Source organism: Bos indicus x Bos taurus, chromosome 7 (genome assembly GCF_003369695.1).
Source record: "Bos indicus x Bos taurus breed Angus x Brahman F1 hybrid chromosome 7, Bos_hybrid_MaternalHap_v2.0, whole genome shotgun sequence".
Lineage (NCBI taxonomy): Eukaryota > Metazoa > Chordata > Mammalia > Artiodactyla > Bovidae > Bos > Bos indicus x Bos taurus.
Window position 1 is genome coordinate 61623823 of NC_040082.1, and position 22523 is coordinate 61646345.

Consider the following 22523-nt stretch of genomic DNA (forward strand, 5'->3'; position numbering starts at 1 on the left):
CAGAGATGCCCCTGGTGGGTGGGCAAATGGATGGGTTTGTGACAGTTGGATCAATGAGTTTGCCAACATGTGATCCTCTCTCTCCTCTCCCACTCCCTTCCTGTTCACAGCAGCAAACCGAGCTCCCAGCCTCTGATACAGACTGGGGATGATGAAAAGAACCAGAGGACCATCACTGTCAACCCTGCCCACATGGGGAAGGCGTTCAAGGTTATGAATGAACTGCGGAGGTACTTTTCCTATTTTGCCCGTGCCCTTTTGGAAGGAACTTGCTGGGTGAGCGTCATCATGGTTTGAGAACAGAAGTCAGAACACCACCACCTAGTGAAGTCTGACTCTTCCCCACCCACTCTCAGTCAGTTGGCTTTCCCTTTCGAATTCTGATAGAGACAGAATGACTCCCCCAAAGCTCTCTCTTTTCTTTGTATTTATTTAACACCTATCATTTTAGTGCTTAATCACTGGGGAAAAATCCTTTATGGTTGCACCAGTTCTGTTCATAAACTTGATTTCCAACTGAACCAGCTGCTTGAAGGCCAATAATAGAGTGATTGCAACACCTACACACAATTGCAGAGTAAAGATTGCAGATGCCATGCATTTTCTTTTGGCCTCTCTCTCTTTCTTTGGTCTCAACTTTGTCTTTGTCAAGGCAGCCACAGGACAGGGAGAATACCTAGCTTCTAAAATGCAATTTAACTTAAAAAGAAAGAAATGAAGTGCAAAAGCACTCATTCTCACTGAGCTAAACAGTGACGGGTATGCAGACTATTTGTAAGGCCAAGGTGCATGTTTGCTGAGCTTTGTTGCAAGACAGGTTCAGGACATTGAATGAGTTTTTTTGTATGAAGGCTGTGCATACAACCTCTTCTTTATCAGAGCTTCCTTTGCCCATGCCATTATTTTTCTTTTTTATTGAAATACAGTTGATTTACAATGTTGTGATATTTTCAGATGTATAGCAAAGTGATTCAGTTATATATACTTTTTCAGATTCTTTTCCATTATAGGTTATTGTAAGATATTGAATATAGAGTTCCCTGTGAAAGTGAAAGTCACTCAGTTGTATCTGACTCTTTGGGACCCCAGGGACTATACAGTCCATGAAATTCTCCAGGCCAGAATACTGGAGTGGGCAGCTTTTCCCTTCTCCAGGGGATCTTCCTAACCCAGGGATCAAACCCAGGTCTCCCTCATTGCAGACAGATTCTTTACTGGCTTATCCACAAGGGAAGCCCAAGAATACTGGGGTGTATAGCCTATTCCTCCTCCAGCAAATCTTCCTGATCCAGGAATCGAACCGAGATCTCCTGCATTGCAGGCGGATTTTTTACCAACTGAGCTATCAGGGAATTCTGCAGGCCAGAATACTGGAGTGGGTAGCCTTTCCCTTCTCCAGGGGATCTTTCCAACCCAGGGATCGAACCCAAGTCTCCTACATTGCGGGCGGATTCTTTACCAGCTGAGCCACAAGGGAAGCCCCATGCTTCCCGGTGCTATAAAGTAAATCCTTGCTGTTTATCTATTTTAGATATAGAAGTGTATATCTGTTAATTCCAAACTCCTAATTTGTCTCTCCCCGCTACCCTTTCGCCTTTGGTGACCATAAGTTTGTTTTCTGTGTCTGTGAGTCTATGTCTCTTTTGTTAATAAGTTCATTTGAATTGTAATGTTAGATTCCACATCTAAGTTATATCATGTGATATTTATCTTGCTCTCTCTGACTTTCTTCACTTTTAGTATGACAATCTCTAGGTCCATCTATGTTGCTGCAAATGGCATTTTTTTTTTTATGGCTGAGTAGTATTCTGTTATATATATAATGTTTTATATGTATACACTCATACACACACACACATATAATGGAGATCTATGTGAAAGTGAAAGTTGCTCAGTTGTATTTGACTCTTTGCGATCTCATAGACTACAGTCCATGGAATTCTCCAGGCCAGAATACTGGAGTGGGTAACCGTTTCCTTCTCCAGGGGATCTTTCCAACCCAGGGCCTGAACCCAGGTCTCCTGCATTGCAGGCAGATTCTTTACCAGCTGAGCCACCAGGGAAGCTTATATATCTATATCTATATGTATATATACACATACACACCCACACCCACACACACCATATCTTCTTCTTCTTCTTTTTTTTTTTTTACTACCACCAGCACCTATTTATTACCTTGAAAAAGTCTTAAAGACATTTATCATTTGTAAAATGCATCATTATCAGTGCTTTTCCACTTAAAAAGAGAAACACTGCCATTAAGCCATAATATGCCATTAGCTGCTAGATGCCATCTAGTTTTCTATGATGTTAACTCTGCAAAAATGTACATACATACATTTTATGGATGTTAACATATGGAGAAACAAAATACAGTTAAAAAGGGAAGGAAAAGGAAAATTAACAAATTTCTGTACATATTAATGAATATATATATTCACAGGATGAAAAAAAATGTATATACCATATCTTCTTTATCCATTCATCTATCAATGGACATTTAGGTTACTTTTATATCTTGGCTATTGTAAATAGCCAAGATATGGAGTACATGTATCTTTTTGAATTAGAGTTTTTGTCTTTCCTGGATATATGCCCAGGAATGGGATTGCTGGATCATATGGTAAGTCTATTTTCATTTTTTAAGGAATTTTTATGCTGTTCTCCATAGTGGCTGTACCAATTTACATTCCTTCTGACAGTGTAGGAGGATTCCCTTTTCTCTACACCCTCTTCAGTGTTTATTATTTGTAGATTTTTTGATGATGGCCATTCTGATCAGGGTTAGGTGATGCCTCATTGTAGTTTTGATTTGCGTTTCTCTAATAATTAGTGATGTTGAGCATCTTTTCATGTGTTTGTTGTACCAATGCCATTATTTATCACATATTTCATCTTATTGTATGTTATAACTGTTTATCTCCTCTTTTCTCTGTAGTTCATGAGCTTCCTGAGGGCAGGAACAATTTCTGAATCATTTTAATCTCTAGCACCTAGTACTTCATAGGAGCTTTGAGTTATTCACTAAAGATCCCCAGACACACTGGCTAGGCTCTGAGATGTGTGGGAGAGGGTGCAAGGTAAAAAATGATAATAGGTCAATGAAAATGGTCTTCCTACAGTGCAAAAAAGTGTTATGAAGGAAAAATGTATCAGGTGCCTGCCAGGTGGCAGGTGTGCAGTAATTATTAGTTTCTTAAAGGGTGTCATGAAAGAAAGCATGTAAAACTGCAACTTTGGAGAACACATCCTAAGGGGAAAGATGCCTGAGCTAAATTCTAAAGGACAAGTAAGAGTTAGAGAAATGGAAAGTGGTAAGGTTAGGGAGATGTCTTCCAGGCAGAGAAAATGGCATGAGCAAAGCACGTATAGCTGAAGATGTAATTGTTGCGTAGGGGTTTGAACTACTTGTAAAAACAATTCTATATCCCTTTACTTGTTTTTCTTTTCTGCAGGGTCTAGGCTTTGGCATTAAAAACCAAGTTAAATTAGATTTGTCTTATGCTCTATTGCTCAATTTTTATTAATATTAGGCTTCCTGCCAGATTTCCTAGAAGCTCCATCCATAGTTGTTTTAGGCGGTGGATAGTGCTAACATTCATGCCTAATGTTTCTTTGTCACTAAAGAATTTGTATTGTGTTCCCTAGACACTATTGAAGTTCCTCATTTTGTTCCCTTGAGTATGGCTTGTGTCCTTTATCTGATTTAAGGCTTCAGGTCTCCAAATAAACAACCTAACATTACACATGGAGGAATTAGAAAAGAAGTTTAATCGAGGCTCAAAATTAGCAGAAGGAAAGAATTAATAAAGATTAGAGCAGAGATCAAATGAAATAGAGATTAGAATGACAATAGGAAAAAAATGAAGCTAAGAGTTTTTTTGAAAGAATAAACAAAATTGACAAATCTTTAGCTAAACTAAGACAAAAGAGAGAGAACACAAAATTATAAATGAAAAAGGAGACATTACAACTGTTATCACAGAAATACAAATGATTGTAAGAGGCCACTATGAACAATTATATGCCAACAAATTGGATAATCTAGAGTAAATGGATAAATTCCTTGAAACATATGAACTACCAAGACTGAATCAAGAAGTAGAGAATCTGAACAAACCAATAATAATTAAGGAGATTGAATCAGTAAGCAAAAATCTCTCAACAAAGAAAAGCCTATGACTGGATCATTTCACTGGTGAATTCTACCAAATTTCAAAGAAGAATTAACACCAATCCTTCTCAAACTCTTCCCAAAACTCGAGGAGGATGAAACACTCCCAAACTTATTTTAACAAGGCCAGCATTACCCTGATATCAAAGCGAGATAAGGACACTACAAGAAAAGAAAACTATAGACCAATATCCCTGACAAGTATTAACGTAAAATTTTTAAACAAAATACTGCTGCTGCTGCTAAGTCGCTTCAGTCATGTCCGACTCTGTGCGACCCCATAGACGGCAGCCCACCAGGCTACCCCATCCCTGGGGTTCTCCAGGCAAGAACACTGGAGTGGGTTGCCATTTCCTTCTCCAATGCGTGAAAGTGAAAGTGAAGTCTCTCAGTCATGTCTGACTCTTCGTGACCCCATGGACTGCAGCCTACCAGGCTCCTCCGTCCATGGGATTTGCCAGGCAAGAGTACTGGAGTGGGTTGCCATCGCCTTCTCCTAAACAAAATACTAGCAAACAGTATATGTATGATCTGGTAAAATATGATCTGATGAAAGGATCAAATACTATGATCAACTGAGATTTATCCCTGGGGTGCAAGGGTGATTCAAGGTAAATCAATAAAGATGATACACCGTGTTCATAGAATGAAGGATAAAAGCCATAACATCTTTTTAATAGAGCAGGAAAAGTGTTTAACAAAATTCAGCATCCCAACAAATTGGGTATAGAAGGATTATACCATAACATGTTAAAAGCCCTATGTGACAAACCCATAGCTAATGTCATATTGAATGGTGAAAGTTTGAAAGCTTTTCCTTTGAGGTCAGGAACAAGACAAGGGTGCCCACTTTCACTACTCTTTTTGATCATAGTACTGGAAGTTCTAGCCAGAGTAATTAGGCAACAGAAAGAAATAAAGGCATCCAAATTAGAAAGGAAGAAATAAAATTGTCTCTTTGCAGATAACATGGTTCTGTATATAAAAAACCCTACAAGACTCCACCAAAAAAACTGTTAGAACTTAAAAACAAATTTGGTAAATTTGCAGGATACAAAATCAACATACAAAAATCAGTTGCATTTCTATACACTGATAGTGAGTTGTCTGAAAAAGAAATAAAGATAACAATCTCATTTTAAATAGTGTCAAAACAATGAAACATTTAATAATAAATTTAACCAAGAAGGTGAAAGATCTGTACACTGAAAACTTGATGAGAGAGATTGAAGAAGACACAAATGAAAGATGTCCTGTGTTCTTGCATCAAAAGAATAGCGTTAAAATGTTCATATTCCCCAAGTTATCTGTAGATTCACTGCAATCCCTATCAAAATTCCCATGGCCTTTTTTCACAAAAATAGAGAAAACATTCTTAAAATTTGAATGGAATCAACAAAAGACCCTGAATAGCCAAAGCAATCTTGTAAAAGGAGAACATAGTTGGAAACATTACACTCTCTGATTTCAAACTACAGTTGGCCCCTGAACAACATGGGTTTGAACTTCGAGGGTCCACTTATGTGAATTTTTTTTTTTTTCACTAACTGCTATAGTACTGCACTATCTGTGATTCCATATCTCGGATATGAAATTGTGGATATGGAGAGCTGATATAAAGTTAGATGTGGGTTTTCCACTGCATGTGGGGGGAAGTTGGCACTCCTAATCCCCACATTGTTCAAGGGTCAAGTGTATGTGACAAAGCTGTGGTAATCAGAACAGTATGGTATAGACATAGGCCAGTGGAACAGAATTGAGAGCCCAGAAATAAATCCACATGGATATGGTCAACTCATATTTGGCAGGGGAGCCAAGAGTATTTAATGGGGAATGGATAGTCCTTCATCACATGGTATTAGGATAACTAGATGTTCACCTGCAAAAGAATGAACTTGGATGCCTATCTTATATAACTCAAAATGGATTTAAAACTTAAATGTTAAGACCTGAAACCATAAAGCTCCTGGAAGAAAACAGGGGAAAAAATAAATAGGACTCCATTAAACTAAAAGCTTCTGCACAGCAAAGGAAATGATCAACAAAATGAAAAGGCAACCTATGAAAGGAAGAAAATACTGGCACACCATAAATTTGAGGAAGGGTTAATATCCAAAATATATAAAACATAGAACTCAGAAAAAAATGGTTAAAAATGGGCAAAGGACCTGAATGAACATTTTTTCCAAAGAAGATACCCAAATGGCCAACAGGTACGTGGGAAGGGGCTTAACATTACTCATCATCAGGGAGACTCAAATCAGAACCACAATGAGGTATCACCTCACACCTGTTAGAATGGCTACTATCAAACAAATAAACAAAAAACCCTGAGAGATAACAAGTGCTGCTGAGGCTGTGGAGAAAAGGGAACCTTTGTGTGCTATTGGTAGGAATGCAAATTAGTACAGCTGCTATTGAAAACAATATGGAAGTTCCTCAAAAAATTAAAAATTGATCTGCTGTACAATCTAGCAATCACACTCTGGGCATGTATCTGAAGAAAATGAAATCACTTTCTCAAAGAGATATCTGTACCTCCAGGTTCATTGCAGCAGTATTCACAGTAGCAAAGACATGAACACAACGTCAAGTTTTGGTCAGTAAATGAATGGCTACATAAAATGTGGTATATTTACACAATGGAATATTATTCAACTGTAAAAAAGAAAGAAGTCCTGTCATTTGCACCAATGTGGATAAACCTTGAGGGCATTGTATTTAGTGAAGTAACTCAGAGAAAACCAAAGATTCTATGATTTCATTTATGTGTGAAGTCTTAAAAAGCTGAACTCTCAGAGAGTAGATTAGTGGTTGTCAGGGAGTGTAGGTTGTGGGAAATGGGGAAGTGTTGGCCAAAGGGTACAAACTTCCAATTATAAGAAGAGCAAGTTCTGGAGATCTTATGTATAATGTGGTAACTATAGTTATCAATACTGTATTGTATACTTGAAAGTTGCTAAAAGAGTAGATCTTAAAAGTTCTCACCAGAAGAGTGAAAGTTGTAATTATGTGTGGTGATGGATGTATTACCTTATTGTGGTAATTATTTCACTGCTGCTGCTGCTGCTAAGTCGCTTCAGTCGTGTCTGACTCTGTGCGACCCCATAGACGGCAGCCCACCAGGCTCCCCCATCCCTGGGATTCACACAGTATATATCAAATCATTACATTATACACTTGGAACTTACACAATGTTATATGTCAATAGAATTGGGGAAAGAAGACTTTTGGTCTCTCACCATACCTTATTTTGCCTTGTTTAGCTCACTCCAGTAACTACTTAAAGGCAGAGCTCAGGAAATAGATATGCCCACAGAATTCCCCCCAACTCTCACTTTATATTATTAGTATTTCTTCCTTTTGCTTAAATAACTGAAAATCCTGCTATGTACCCCCATCTTTTTTTTTTTTGTGCAAGTTACCACACTTTTGCATTTTTCCTTAAAAGCATCGACTTGGATTTAACCTCTTCCAACAGTCCTGGTGCTTCTCTTTTGTGTAAATTACCATTTGCCAGTCTCTTCTGAGAAACATTTTCTCAAGGTGCTCTGTGGGAAAATAGATCTGAGCCAAAATGAGTTTTAAAAATGCTATATAAAACTGCTATACTCCTCTCCAAGATTCAAAATATATATAGGTAGATTAAAACCTCTGAGAAGTCATACAATAAACTTGTCTAACTGAGGGTTTCCCTCATGGTTTTGAACCCTCTTTGGTTGTTATGTACAGACCAAGTGTTTTGTGAAACTTATTTTGGAAAACACTGGTCATTTGCTGAGACTTAAGTGAATAATCTTTGTATTAGTCAGGGTTTTTCAGAGAAACAAAACCAATAACATCTATTTTTATTATTTATTTATATATATGTTATTGGTTCTGCTTCTCTGTAAGAGGAGATTTATTATTGGAATTGGCTCACTTGATTATGGAGGCTGAGAATTCCCACAGTCTACTGTCTACATGCTGGAGAACCAAGAAAGCCAGTGGTATAATTCAGTCCAAATCTGAAATCCTGAGACACAAGAGCCAGTGGAGTATGTCTTGTGGTCCAAAGCCTGAAGAACCAAGACCTCTGATGTCTGAGGGCAGAAGATGATGTATAGTCCATCTCAAGGAGAGAGAAGATTCACCCTTCCTCCACCTTTTTGTTCTATGCAAGCCCTCCGTAGATTGGATGTTGCCTACCTACATTGGTGAAAGGGATCTTTTCTCAGTCTACCAGTTCAAAGGCTAATCTCTTCTGGAAAGTCCTTTGCAGACACATCCACCAATAATATTTCATCAACTATCTGGACATCCCTTATCCTGGTTGAATTGGCACAAAACATTAACCATCACAATCTTGTTTTCCTCATTTTGTTTTTTTTCAAATGGACCACAATCTATTTATGTTTTTGTTGGGAAATTTTAGTTCAGGTTTGGGCATGATTTCCCTTTAGTTTTCCTTTAAATTAAAAAATTTTCTTTTAATTTTTTTTTTGTAAAAAGAATATATTGTAGAATATTTAGAAAATACAGGTGAGGGAAAAGTCACAGTGGAAACCATTATTAACATTTAGGAGAAGATCTTTTTTTCTTTAAAATATATGTCTCAGCTGGATTTTTTTTTCTATGGGTGATTTTTAATTTTAAAAATATTTTAATTTTATTGGGGTATAGTTGATTTACAATTGTGTTAGTTTCCAATGTACAGCAAAGTGATTTAGTTATACATATATTCATTCTTTTTAGGATTTTTTCTCTTATAGGTTATCACAGAATATTGGGTAGAGGTCCCTGTGCTATACAGTAGGTCCTTGTTGATTATCTGTTATGTAGTGTGTGTGTTCAACCAGATTTTTATTCTTAACATTTTGTTGAACAATTTTTTTAATGTTACTAACTGTTCTACAACTTCATTTAAAGTGGTTGAATGATACTCTATTTTTGTTTTTTTAAAAGCAGTTCCCTGTTGTTGGATGTCTAGGTTTTCCAGTTCCTTGCATAAATGATACTCACAGTGGTTTTGCGTAGGGCAGGATAGTGCTCTGGTCACAAGCATAGACTCTGGAGCCAGACAGCCTGGTTTTAAACTTTGGCTCCAGTGCTGATTAGCTATGTGACCCTGAACAAGTTAGTTAATATCCCCAACCTCACTTTTGTCAGCCATAAAATGAGGCTAATAATAGTTCCAGTCTTGCTGGCTTGTTAAGAGAATAAGTTAAGTGCTTAGAACAGTGATAACACATCAGTGCTGTCACTGTTGTTAAGTACTTGTGCACATATACATTATTTCTATAGAATTAATTCCTAGAAGTAGAGTTGCTAACTGAAACAGAAAGTAACATAATAATAGCTATTCCTTAGATATTTTATGAGTTCCTGCAACAAACTGAACATTCTGTGTTAGCTTATTTGTTGATGATGTGCTTCAGGAGTGTGGCAGTAGGTGGGACAATCAAAGCCTTGCCCCTCAATCTCACTTGCATTCTAGTGATGTTCAAGATTATATCAAGTTTTAAGGTGTTTAGATGACCGACTGAAAAAACTAGGGTGGAATGGGTGATGCAGGGAGAGAAAGGGGACCTCAATAGACATTTTATTGATTTGGGCAATTTCAGTCGGAACTGGGGAGAGGCATATTTTGTTAGGAGAAAGGCCAGGGTGAAGCACCTGGACATCCAGGGGTCAGGCTAATGAAATGTTACCTGATATTCCAGGGACCTGGGATTATTTCCTGCATTATTTTCACATTCCCCTCCTCCAATTTTAAGCTTTTTTTGTTCAGGCACACATGTTCTTTGCAATTTATGAATCACACAATTCACCTATTTCCTATTCTTTATACTTCCATGATAGAAAATGAGCTGCTGGCATGGTAACCAAGCAGCCTTCCTCCTCTTTTTGTACTTCATCACTCTGCTCTGGTCAGACCAACAGCTGCTTCTGGGCAGCAGAACCCTGATGGCTGTTTGTTTTCTGACTTACTGGCCAGCCAGCAAGTGGGCACGTGGTCCTTGTTGGAAAAGCACCTCCTGATCAGGCCTGAAAATGAGAGACAATCTTCTATCTCATCTTTACAGTTTTAATTTCTTGTCTATCCACTGCAAACAATTCTCTGCTTCATCTTTTTTTCTTTTTAGATTATGTCCAGTATGGGTTTTTTTTTAAACTATAGTAATAAAGACAGTAATGAGATACTTTAGTATACTGCTTTCTGTTTTTCTTTTGAAGTGTATCTTTGTTTTTAGCCTTTACATTAATTTTGTACTTCTTGCTTTTAGTATAGCTTTTTAAAATTGAAGTTTACTTGATTTACAATATTGTATTATTAATAGTTTCAAGTATATAGTATACTGATTTTTTTTGCAGATTATATTTCATTTATAGGTTACAGGATATTGAGTATAATTTCCTGTGCTGTACAGTAAATCTTTGTTGCTTATCTCTTTTATGTATAGTAATTTATATATTTTAATCCTGTATTCCTAATTTGCCCCTTTCCCCTCATCTTTGGTAACCATAAATTTGTTTTCTGTGTCTGTGCGTCTGTTTCTGTTTTGTACATACATTCATTTGTGTTATTTTTTAGATTTCACATGTAATATTGTATAGTATTTGTCTCTCTCTGTCTGACTGATTTCACTATGCTAAGTCACTTCAGTCATGTCCGACTCTGTGCGACCCCATGGACGGCAGCCCACCAGGCTCCCCCGTCCCTGGGATTCTCCAGGCAAGAACACTGGAGTGGGTTGCCGTTTCCTTCTCCAATGCATGAAAGGGAAAAGTGAAAGTGAAGTCCCTCAGTCGTGTCCGACTCTTAGCAACCCCATGGATTGCAGCCTAACAGGCTCCTCCGTCCATGGGATTTTCCAAGCAAGAGTACTGGAGTGGGGTGCCATTGCCTTCTCCGGACTTATTTCACTAAGCATAATATTTTCTAGGTCCATCCATGTTGCTGCAGATGGCGATTTTTCATTCTTTTTTATCACTGGGTAATATTCCAGTGTGTGTGTGTGTGTGTGTGATCTTCTTAAGTCAATCATCTGGGCATTTGGGTTGCTTCCATGTCTTGGCTATTATAAATAATGCTATTGTGAACATTGGAGTACATATATCTTATTGATTTAGACTTTTCATTTTTTGCAGATATATATGCTGTTTTTTAAATTTTGATAACAGCTTCATCAAGATATAATTCATATAACATACAGTTCACCCATTTAAAGTATACACTTTAATGGTATTTATTATATTAGCAGACTTGGGCAACCAACAGTCAATTTTTGAATATTTCTATCACTTCTCCCCGATCCTGTATACTTTAGCAGTAATTCCCCCATTATTCCTATCCACTCACCCCGCCCCCCCACCCCCACCCCCAGTACTAGACAATCACTAATCTACTAATCTACTTTCTGTCTTTATAGATTTGCCTATTTTGGAATCATATAATATGTCTTTAGTGACCCACTTTTTTCACTTATTATAATGTTTTCAAGGTTCATTCATGCTATAGCATGTCTCAGTATTTCATTCATTTGTATTGCTGAATAATATTTCATTGTATGGATGTACAAATTTGAGACCATTTTGCTATTGTGAATATTGCTGCTGGGAACATTCAGAAACAAGTTTTTGTGTCCATGTGTGTTTTATTTCTCTTGAGGATGGGATTCCTGGGTCAAATAAAACCTATGTTTAACCTTCTGAGGAACTATCAGACTGTTTTCTGCAGCACTTTACATTTCTATCAGCAGTGTATGAAGGTTCCAGTTTCTCCATATCCTCATCAACACTTATTATATCCGGTGTTTTGATTATGACCATCCTAGTGTGTGTAAGGACTTATCTCATTGTGGTTTTGATTTGCATTTCTCTGATAACTAATGATGTTCAGCATCTTTTTATGTCATCATTGGCAATTTCTATATCTTATTTGGAGAGTTCTATTAAGATACTTTGCCTATTTTATATTGGCTTATATGTCTACTTATTATTGAGTTGTAAGATTTCAAGTTCTTAATATATTCTAGATACAAGATGTTTATCAGACATATGATTTACAAAGTTTTTCTTTCATTTTGTATGTTTTCTTTTCACTTTCCTGATGTCCTGAAGCACAAAAGTTGTGAACTTTGATGTCTAATGTATTTTTTGTTTGTTTGTTTGTGCTTTTGGTGTCCTATCTAACAAATCATTGCCTAATCCAAAGTTGTTAAGATTTACCCTAATGTTTCTTCTAAGAGTTTTCTAGATCCAGCTCTTACATTTAGGTCTTTGATCCATTGTGAGTTAATTTTTGTATATGACGTTAGGTAGAGATCCAATTTCATTCTTTTGCATGTGGATATCCAGGTAATTGGGCTTCCCGAGTCGATTTAGTGGTAAAGAACTCACCTGCCAATACAGGAGATGTGGGTTTGATCCCTGGGTCAGGAAGATCTCCTGGAAAAGGAAATGACAGCCCATTCCAGTATTCTTGCCTGGAGAATCCCATGGACAGAGGAGTCTGGTGGGCTCAGTCCATAGGGGTCACCAAGAGTCGGACACAACTGAATCGACTTAGCAAACAAAGCACATCCATTTAATCCTAGCACCATTTGTTGAAAAGACTATTCTTTCCCAGTTGAATGGTCTTAGCATCCTTTCAGAAATTAGCTGACTATGAATGTGAGTGTTTACTTTTAGACTCTCAGTTCTATTCTGTTGATCTGTATGTCTATCTTTGTGCTATTACTATGCTGTTTTTAGCTTTGTAGTAAGTGTCCCAGGTGGTTCAGTGGTAAAAGAATCCACCTGCCAATGCAGGAACTGCAGGAGATGCAGGTTTGATCCCTGGATTGGGAAGATCCACTAGAGGAGGAAATGGCAACCCACTCCAGTATTATTGCCAGGATAATCTCATGGACAGAAGAACCTGGCAGGCTACAGTCCAGGGGGTTGCAAAGAGTTGGATACAACTGAGTGACTGAGCATGTATGCACATAAGTTTTGAAACTGGGATACCTGAGTTTTTCAACTCCTTTCTTTTTCAGGATTGTTTTGGCCATTCTAGATTCCTTGCATTTATGAATTTTAGGTTCAGCTTGTCCCTTTCTGCAAAGAAGCAGCTGAGAGTTTGATAGAAACTGTGTTGAATTTTGGAGGAGAATTGTCACCTCAACAGTATTAATCTTCTAATTCATGAACACTGGAGGTCTTTCCATTTATTTAGGTCTTCTTTAATTTCCTTCAATTGTGTTTTATAGTTTTAAGGTATAGGCTTTGCACTCATTTTGTTAAATTTATTCCTAAAATATTTAATTCTTTTTGATGCTATTGTAAATGGAATTTTTAAAATATATCTTTTGGATTGTTCACTGCAAGTATACAGAAATACAATTGCTTTTGTATACTGACCTTATGTTCTGCAACCTTCTTATACTCCTTTATTTATTCTTCTAATTTTTTAGTGGATTCCTTGGGATTTTGTATGTACAAGATCATATCATTTGTGAATAGAGATAGTTTTATTTCTTTCTTTCCAATTTGTATGCCTTTCATTTCATTTCCTTGCCTAATTGCCCTGACTTGCCACATTAATATTATCTTTCTTATTAGCGGTATTTGATACAATTGATCGTTCCTTCTTTTTTGCAACCTTCTTTTCACTGGGCTTTTTGGGCACCACACCCTTTCTCATCTCTTTTGTTGGTTCTTCTTCTTCCCCCAACTTCTTAACCATTTCTTGCCTGTAAATTCCAGACCCTAGTATCCACTTGCCTACCTGACAACCCCACTTAGATATCCAAAAGGCAGCTCAAATTTACCATGTCCAAAACTTACTCTAATCATAAATGAAGTATTTTGTGGAAAAAAGGGAGACAAGAAATCAATTAATATTTACTGAATATTTATTATTAACACTATTCATTATCTTGTTTACAGCACATGTCAATTCTATGATTCTCAGGGGTCATGAATCCTGGTCAGTTTGATTCCAGGGTCTGAGCTCCTTCCTAACATCTCTACTGTATTTCCTTTAGACACATTGTGTATAACTCAACTTTCTCTCCTCCAGATTGTCCTTTGGAGTAGTATATGATCACTCAGAAAAAGAAATCTCACAGGATCTCTGGTGACTGGCCTCAGAAGTGCTTATAAGCCATGCAGTGCCTCTGGAGCTGCACCTTCCCTTTCCTCTGTGTAGTGGAGACAAAGACGTCTCCAGTGTGAAGGCAGGTGGTGGGAAAGCCTACTTTGAGTGTTTGGCAAGTTTTTATTGGTTACTTTCCCTGGTGGCTCAGATGGTAAAGCATCTGCCTACGATGCAGGAGACCCGGGTTCGATTCCTGGGTGGGGAAGATCCCCTGAAGAAGGAAATGGCAACCCACTCCAGTACTCTTGCCTGGAAAATCCCATGGATGGAGGAGCCTGGTGGGCTACAGTCCATGGGGTCGCAAAGAGTCGGACACGACTGAGCGACTTCCCCTCTTCCTTCCCAGGTTAGAGTTTCTCTGGCCTTGAGATGTACCTCCTGCTTCTCAGAACTGCTCTGATTTATTTGCTGACTGGATTCTCCATCTTTATTCCTTTTTCCTTCTTGTCTCGTCTTCATTTGTTCAAGAATTATCAGCCTTTCTGGGTTTGTGTAAGATATCCCACTTTATTTGCTTTCCCAGTTCCTGACATTGAAAATTTGTTCAGCATCTGTGACTCATCTATGTCAGTACTTTCCTTATCAAAATATTAATACTAGTTACCAAAAAAATTACTTGCCTTTTTAAATAGCCCTGATAACTCTATTTTCTCTCCCAAATCTTTAACAGAAGTGAAAATGTCCAAGATGAATCTATTCATGTTGGGAATACATTTTTAAAATATATTTTATCCAAATTTAAACAAGTAGTACCTACAATCTCATTTGGCCCCCACGGTGTATGTCCCAAGGCAGCTAAGAAAGCTGAGAAAATTGGTGGGGTCAATTTGTTCATGTTCTTATAGCCTGTTGAGTCAGAGCCAGTTCTGTTACCAGTTGAGCTGGTTTATTCTGATAAGGTTTGCGTTTAGGGTGTGCTGTTCACTGCAGGATGAGGTCCCACCCCCAGGTTTTGCCTCTTGGTGCCCAGAGGTCTGACCCTTCCCAGAAGTCCCCTCACTGGTTCCTTATTCCATGTGCTGGATCTTTCCTGATCCCCTTTCCCTTTTGGAGCTAACCTAGCTTCTGTCTTTTCCCATTCTAAGTATCAACCAATCATGAGGCAGAAATGGTACTGCACCTGGAGTCAGAACTGGATTGAAGACTAAGGCTTTTGTGGTTTTGGGTCACCTCTCTGAGCATCATAGGGTGATCTCTAAGGGCATTTGCAATTCTAGCCTTCTCAGGCTTTATGACTCTATTTCTCTGAAAAGTGAACCTGGACTAATATCTGAGTAGTTGGCTTAATATGCTCTACCAGGGAGGGCAAATATGTAGCTTCTCTTCCATCTGCTTACCATTATCTCATCACTGTCATGTGGAACCCAGTCATGACCTCAGACTTCTCAATTCAGTATCAGTTCAGTTCAGTTGAGTCACTCACTTGTGTCTCACTCTTTGCGACCACATGGACTGCAGCACCCCAGGCCTCCCTATCCATTACCAACTCCCAGAGTTTACTCAAACTCATGTCCATTGAGTCGGTGATGCCATCCAACCATCTCATCCTCTGTCGTCCCCTTCTCCTCCTGCCCCCAATCCCTCCCAGCATCAGAGTCTTTTCCATTGAGTCAGTTCTTCATATCAGGTGGCCAAAGTACTGGAGTTTCAGTTTCAGCATCAGTCCTTCCAATGAATATTCAGGGCTGATTTTCTTTAGAATGGACTGGTTGGATCTCCTTGCAGTCTAAGGGACTCTCAAGAGTCTTCTCCAATACCACAGTTCAAAAGCATCAATTCTTCAGCACTCAGCTTTCTTTATGGTCCAACCCTCACATCCATACATGACTACTGGAAAAACCATAGCTTTGACTAGACAGACCTTTGTGGCAAAGTAATGTCTCTGCTTTTTAATATGCTGTCTAGGTTGGTCATACCAACCTTTTCTTCCAAGGAGCAAGCATCTTTTAATTTCATGGCTGCAGTCATCATCTGCAGTGATTTTGGAGCCCAAACAAATAAAGTCTCTCACTGTTTCCCCATCTATTTGCCATGAAGTGATGGGACCAGATGCCATGATCTTAGTTTTTTGAGTGTTGAGCTTTAAGCCAACTTTTTCACTCTCTTTCACTTTCATCAAGAGGTGCTTTAGTTCTTCTCTTTCTGCCATAAGGGTGGTGTCAACTGCATATCTGAGGTTATTGATGTTTCTCCTGGCAGTCTTGCTTCCAGCTTGTGCTTCATCTAGCCTAGCGTTTCCCATGATGTACTCTGCATATAAGTTAAATAAGGAGAGTGACAATATACAGCCTTGATGTATTCCTTTCCCTATTTGGAACCAGTCTGTTGTTCCATGTCCACTTCTAACTGTTGCTTCCTGACCTGCATACAGATTTCTCATGAGGCATGAGGCAGGTCAGGTGCTCTGGTATTCCCATCTCTTTCAGAATTTAAGTTTGTTGTGATCCACAATTCAGTATAGTGTGCATGTAACTACTGCCAGTGGATCACGGTTGAACTGTGTTTAATCTCCCTGTCTTCCCTCCCACTTCTAGCACTTCAAGCTGAGGGAGGGACTAGTGGTGACCAGGATACTATAGAGGTTAAGAACGTGGGTTCTTGGGTTCAGCTCCTTATATTCAAATCCTGTCTCTACTGCTCCCTTTCTGTGTAACCTTTGGAAAGTTACTTAATGTCTCTGGGTCTCAGTTTCCTTATTTTGAAACATGGGACATAATAATAGCTAAACATCTTAGGGTTGTAGAGAGGATTAAATGAAATAATATATATTTTAAAAAGTGCTTGGAACAATGCCTGGCACATGTAATTTAAAAAATGTTAGCTATTGTAATGATAATAGCCATGATAAGAATTTGAAAGGTTGGTAGAGGAAAAACTCTTGAATTGGTAGGGCTTGTAGTATCCTTGCAGTCTTCAAAGTAGTCAAATTTTCATTCCCTCTCTGAGTGTAGAATGATCCTGTTTAAAATGTCATTCCTTCCTTCCTTCATTTATTAGTAAAAATTGGAGCCTTCTGTGTGCTATGCATTCAGCCAGGTGTCTAGGATATGACAATAAATAAGTCCTTTTCAAAGGTTTGTCACCTTGTTTGGGATGAAAAACAAGTAAAAATGTGGTTACAGTTTTCTTAATTGCAGCGATTGGAGTTTGCACAGGGTCTTTAGGGAGCACTGTGTATATACGTGGAGTTTCTTTGATGATAGTGTTAAACCTGGGTGGGAAGAGAAATATACTCAAGTCCTCCAGACATGGCTGGCCCCTTACCAGTGTTTCATAGGCAGTGAGTGGACTGCTTGGGGAATAGTTAATACCTGTTCTCAATGGTGGCACATCTCAGGGGCATGCTCATGCTCCTTGGTGCATTCAGTCACTCAACTAACAGCCCAAAACTGTTCCCACTGCTCATTGAGCTGTCCCCCTGTCTCAGTTGCAGCTGATAGAGTTGGGGAGCAGAAATGTGAAGACAGATGGAGGAGCCCTGAATTTGCAGCTACATTGTAGTTGGATCTCTGCAGAGTTGAGTGCCTCAGGAAAGCATGAATGTCAGGCTTATCAGGGACTTGGAAAAGGTGATGAGTCCATCCCACTGCCTGACTCAAGATATGGCAGATCCGTTTGCAGCCATAGACAGTGATAGTATGGAATGTGGGTGGGAAAAAAAAGTACCCTTGTATGGCTGGGGGTGGGTGTTTGTGCTGTGACCCATCCTTTCCCCTCACTGGTGTCTTACAGCAAACAGCTACTGTGTGACGTGATGATTGTGGCAGAAGATGTCGAGATAGAAGCCCACCGTGTGGTCCTGGCAGCCTGCAGCCCCTACTTCTGTGCGATGTTCACAGGTATGAGGGGCAGACAATAAACCCACACGTGTGGGACTGTAGTCCCAACTGGGAGAACGTTGAGGGTGGTGGTGTGAGTGGGGGAGGAAAGAGAAGGCTCCACCCTGAGGAGCTTTTATGTGCCGGATTCTTTGCTCTGCACCATGGAGGTACCAAGAATTGTGATGGACTCATAGCCTCAGCCAGGCCTGTTGAGCATGCAGCCCCTATTGCAGTTCTCTCTGAGGAACAAAGGTAGAATCACAGTCCATGAATTCTCAGACTTTGCTGTGTATTGTAATCATGTCGGGGAGCTTGTTAGAAATGTAGACTCTTGGGCTCACCCTCAGGCTTCTTCCCTCTCATTTTGCAGTTTGGGGACACTGAGACTGAGAGAAGGAAGGGACTTGCCTGAGGTCACCCGGTGAATGAGGGGAACTTGGCTTCTGGACTCCTGGCCCAGGGCTGGCTGGCCTAGCTGTTTCACATCTTGTCAGTCCTTTGCCATTTCTTCCAGGCAGGGGCCCTGAGCCTCCTCTAGCCTTTTTACAGGAGTGTTGGGAGAGAGAGTGGCTCAGATAGTAAAGAAGCTGCCTGCAGTGTGGGAGACCTGGGTTCAATCCCTGCGTTGGGAAGATCCCCTGAAGAAAGAAATGGCAACCTACTCCAATATTCTTGTGTGGGGAATCCCATGGACAGAGGAGCCTGGCCCGCTACAGTCTGTGGGGTCGCAAGAGTCAGACATGACTTAGCTACTAAACCTGGGAGAGAGTTGGGAGACGTGATGGCGGGGCTTGGGGTGGAAAGAGTAAAACAGAAGTATATTCACCATCTGCATTCTGTCTCAGCACCTTTGCCAGGTTTCCAGGGAGTCCCTGTTTTCTGGACATGTCAAACAGCCTTGTCCATCTGTTGCATGTGTGTTACTTCTGAGCCCAAATTCCCTTAAACCCATGGGCTGAGCTTCCTGACTGCAGTGCCTCGCAGCACCTCCCCTGAGCCAGGCGCAGGCGGTGCTGTATCTATCATGGCTGACTGAAGGCCAGCTGGCCCGAGTGTGGCCCCTGGATGAGGTCTGCTGTCCCTTCCACATGTTCACCCGTACCCTGTGCTTCCTCTGAGTGTGGTCACTATCGTTCTGCACTCCTGTTTCCTGGTGTCTGCGGTGCCTACGCTCTGGAGTCTCATGTACTCACCGCTTATCACCCTGCAGTTTATACTTCAGGTGCCACCTCCTCTCTGACCACCTGAGCCATAGTTCCATACTAGGTCTCCTTCTACTCCATAACTCATCTCTTTTTCACAACTCATCACTATCTGAAAATCATATTGATTAGTTGTTTAAGTATTTTTTTTACCTATGTCTCCTTATTGGAATATCAGTTCCATAAAGATTGGGATCTTGTTAGTTTTGTTTGTTTCCGTATCCTGAGTACCTGGTACACACTAGCACTAAAATATTTTTTAAATGAACAAAATGTCTCCCACCCTTGATTGTGAGTTTTTGGGCGCTCAGGGACCATGTCTTGTTACTGTCGAATCCTTAGTGCCCACTCCAGGGCCTGGTGTTTAGGAGACAGTGAACAACTGAAGGTTAAACGAATGAATGTGGGATTGCTAAGGATGGGTGAGTACAGGCACATTTTTCCTGAATAGGCTCTTGTCCTTTTCCTAATATAATACACAGCCTCTGCTGGGCAGGAGTGGTTCTTGATGGATGGGTGGCGGTGGGGGCTTAGAGCTTGTTATTTGAGAGTTCCCCATATGTGTCCTCTCTTGGCTCATCATGTGAAGGACTGATCTCAACCTGGAGCATTGCTTTTGCTAAGTGCACGAAGCCACGCTACCTCACTTTGAGCCTTGTACTAGGAATTCCATAATGCAGCCTGGAAAAACAGCTACTTTCATTACCTGGAAATTTTGAGCCACTTCTCTTTGAAGTAGTCTCAAACTCTAGTAGGAAGGCTTTTATTTCTTTATTTCCTTGTCTTTCATCCATCTTTCTTTCTTTTAAAATAATTTATCTTATCTACAAATTTAGTTGCAACTTCAGTAAATAGCTCTGCCAGTCATTTTTCTCCATGTATTTGATTTAAAAAAGTGCAGTATTGAAAGAGGAGTCCACTTGCAATTGCAATGAATTATACTTTTGGCTCCATTTTTTTTTTTTTTTTTGGCTAATGAACTTGCCTCTGGGTTCATGGAAGTGCCTAAGCAAAAACAAAGTGATTTTAAAAAGGGAGAGAAAATATGCTTCTGGATCAGATCTAGTAATTGAAAGGAGAAGAGATTCAAGAGAAGAAAGCAGTCTAATGTGTGGCCCAGCCCATGGCTTCCATAGAATCTGGTTAATATCTGTCCTCCTATCCTTCTTTCCTTCCATCCATTGTCTGTCTGTCCATCCATCCACCCACCCATCCACCTATCCATATGTTCATCCAAACACTATTCATATATGTTCATTACAGAAAAAAAAAAAAATAGAATAAGTAATACTTGATTAAAGTGTGTACACATTTTGAATCCTTGTGAGACATGTGTCTCAACTCCACAACACTTGAAACAGTTGTACCAGCATATGCTTCCATCAGCACTGTATCAGATTTGTATATTTTTTCAGGCCCTTTGATTTTGCTTAAATATTGGTAAACAGGTACAAGAAAAAAGTAACTGCAAAATTCTGTTCTCATTATCAGGTTCAGCTTTAAAATCCATAAAATTAATAATGAAAAGGTCCAGCTGATTCATGTTAAGTCTGTTTCTATCGGCATGTTTAAGGCCCTAAAGAAGAGAAAATATATATGGCTTTCTTCTGACTTGAGTGGTGTGATCAAGATCTTTTATTCAGGCTTAACATGTTTTTATTTGTTTATCTGCTGAGTTCATATTGCCCAAATGTCCGTCGATGGTTCCAATTATCAGCCCCACTCCTTGACAGTGTCCTTCCCATAACTTGGAATAAATAGGAAACTGAGGTGTGAGTGTCCACAGGAGAGTGTCCAAAGGCAACCAGCCTGTGAGAGGATCTGGGATGGGCAGTCACCTGAATTGCAGTCTACTCCTTTAGAATAGTGTGATTGGAGAGGCCAGCAGGGCTGACCCTGTCCTTTTCCCTGAGTATGGAATACTTAAGATTCCCCTCAACCCCTTTCTCCCCATCTAGCACCTCCATTCTAGGGGAAGATAATTTCCCCAAAACAGCCCAGTCACTTTATTCCCCCTGTTTTTAGCGTGCCCTTTACTATGGGTTCTGTGTACCTATAGTATTGGTACTCCATACAGATCCCTACATATCATCCAGGATTTTAAAAGCAGTCCCATTTTATGCTATTAAAAGAACCGAGTCCTAAAGAATATGTGGGCTCAGGAAAAGACATGTGAGCTCCATCCCACAAGAAGCCCTGGGAATAAGCTGTCTAGTGTATTGATATTACACACTGAGGCTGATTAGATTGGCTTCTTTTTTTTAAGAAAAGTTGCTTTTAGATGCAGGTTGATATTCAACTGGTGTCTTTGAATATATGGTGACTAGAAATGAGGAGAGTCAGGAATGTCCTGGAGGTAAGAGGCAAGGGACTTGGAAGGAGTGGACACCAACCAGCCACAAGCAGAACAGTCAGGGCCAGGCTCTCTTACTCACCTTTAGGCATGCACTCATCACATAGAACCACTGTTTCGGGCTTTCTTCATGCCTGACTCCACCAGGCCTTGGACCATGTCTGTGTTCTGAGTGTCTGAATGATGTATTGATGTCTTTGAAGATCTTTGCATATCGTGCAGTTTAGCATGACTTAATCCAAAGCAATGGAGCAGTGAGGGAGGGAACACTAGGGAGTAGAAGCTTTTCTTTGTATTAAGAGGGCCTTGAGGGAGTAGTCAGAGTAGGTAGGGTCTGGCCTCTGAGGATTTTGCCCCTAAGGAGTTAGAAGTTGGGTAGAACAGTTCAGGGGGGTGGAGAAAAAGGAAGGTCAGAGTCTGTATGGGATTGAGGAGAAATGGTCTGGTCTTCCATGTTTCTTTTAGAGTTGGTTACCTCAGGGCAGAAGCTTACAGTGTCATAGGATTTCTTCTTCCTGTCCCTAACATACCACATCAAAGTCAGATGTCCTTTTGTGGCTTAAGTGTCCTAGATTTGAGGGTGATGGGTGCGGTAGTCATGTCTAAAAATATGTTGCTCTTGATATAGAAATGGTGACTTTTTTTCAAGAATTGATTTGGATGTCGTTCAAGCCTGTGTTGCAGAGAAGGCAGTGGCACCCCACTCCAGTACTCTTGCCTGGAAAATCCCACGGATGGGGGAGTCTGGTAGGCTGCAGTCCATGGGGTCGCTAGAGTCGGACACAACTGAGCGACTTCACTTTCACTTTTCACTTTCATGCATTGGAGAAGGAAATGGCAACCCACT

The 22523-nt window shown here is 39.8% G+C and overlaps 1 protein-coding gene and 1 non-coding gene across 4 annotated transcripts in view; both read left to right on the forward strand.

Moving 5' to 3' along the window:
* KLHL3 (kelch like family member 3) overlaps positions 1–22523 on the forward strand; it is a 133267-nt gene that overhangs the window by 13891 nt on the left and 96853 nt on the right. Inside the window, exons 2-3 of one of the 3 annotated variants that reach the window (XM_027546427.1) lie at positions 111–230; positions 18033–18139. In XM_027546427.1, the coding sequence (XP_027402228.1) occupies positions 111–230; positions 18033–18139 (227 nt within the window). Of the gene's footprint in view, positions 1–110; positions 277–18032; positions 18140–22523 lie in introns of those variants that run through there. The other 2 variants (XM_027546428.1, XM_027546429.1) reach the window with 2 other exon arrangements.
* On the forward strand, positions 14434–14505 carry TRNAR-ACG. The gene has a single exon. It is a non-coding gene; the product is annotated as a tRNA-Arg (tRNA).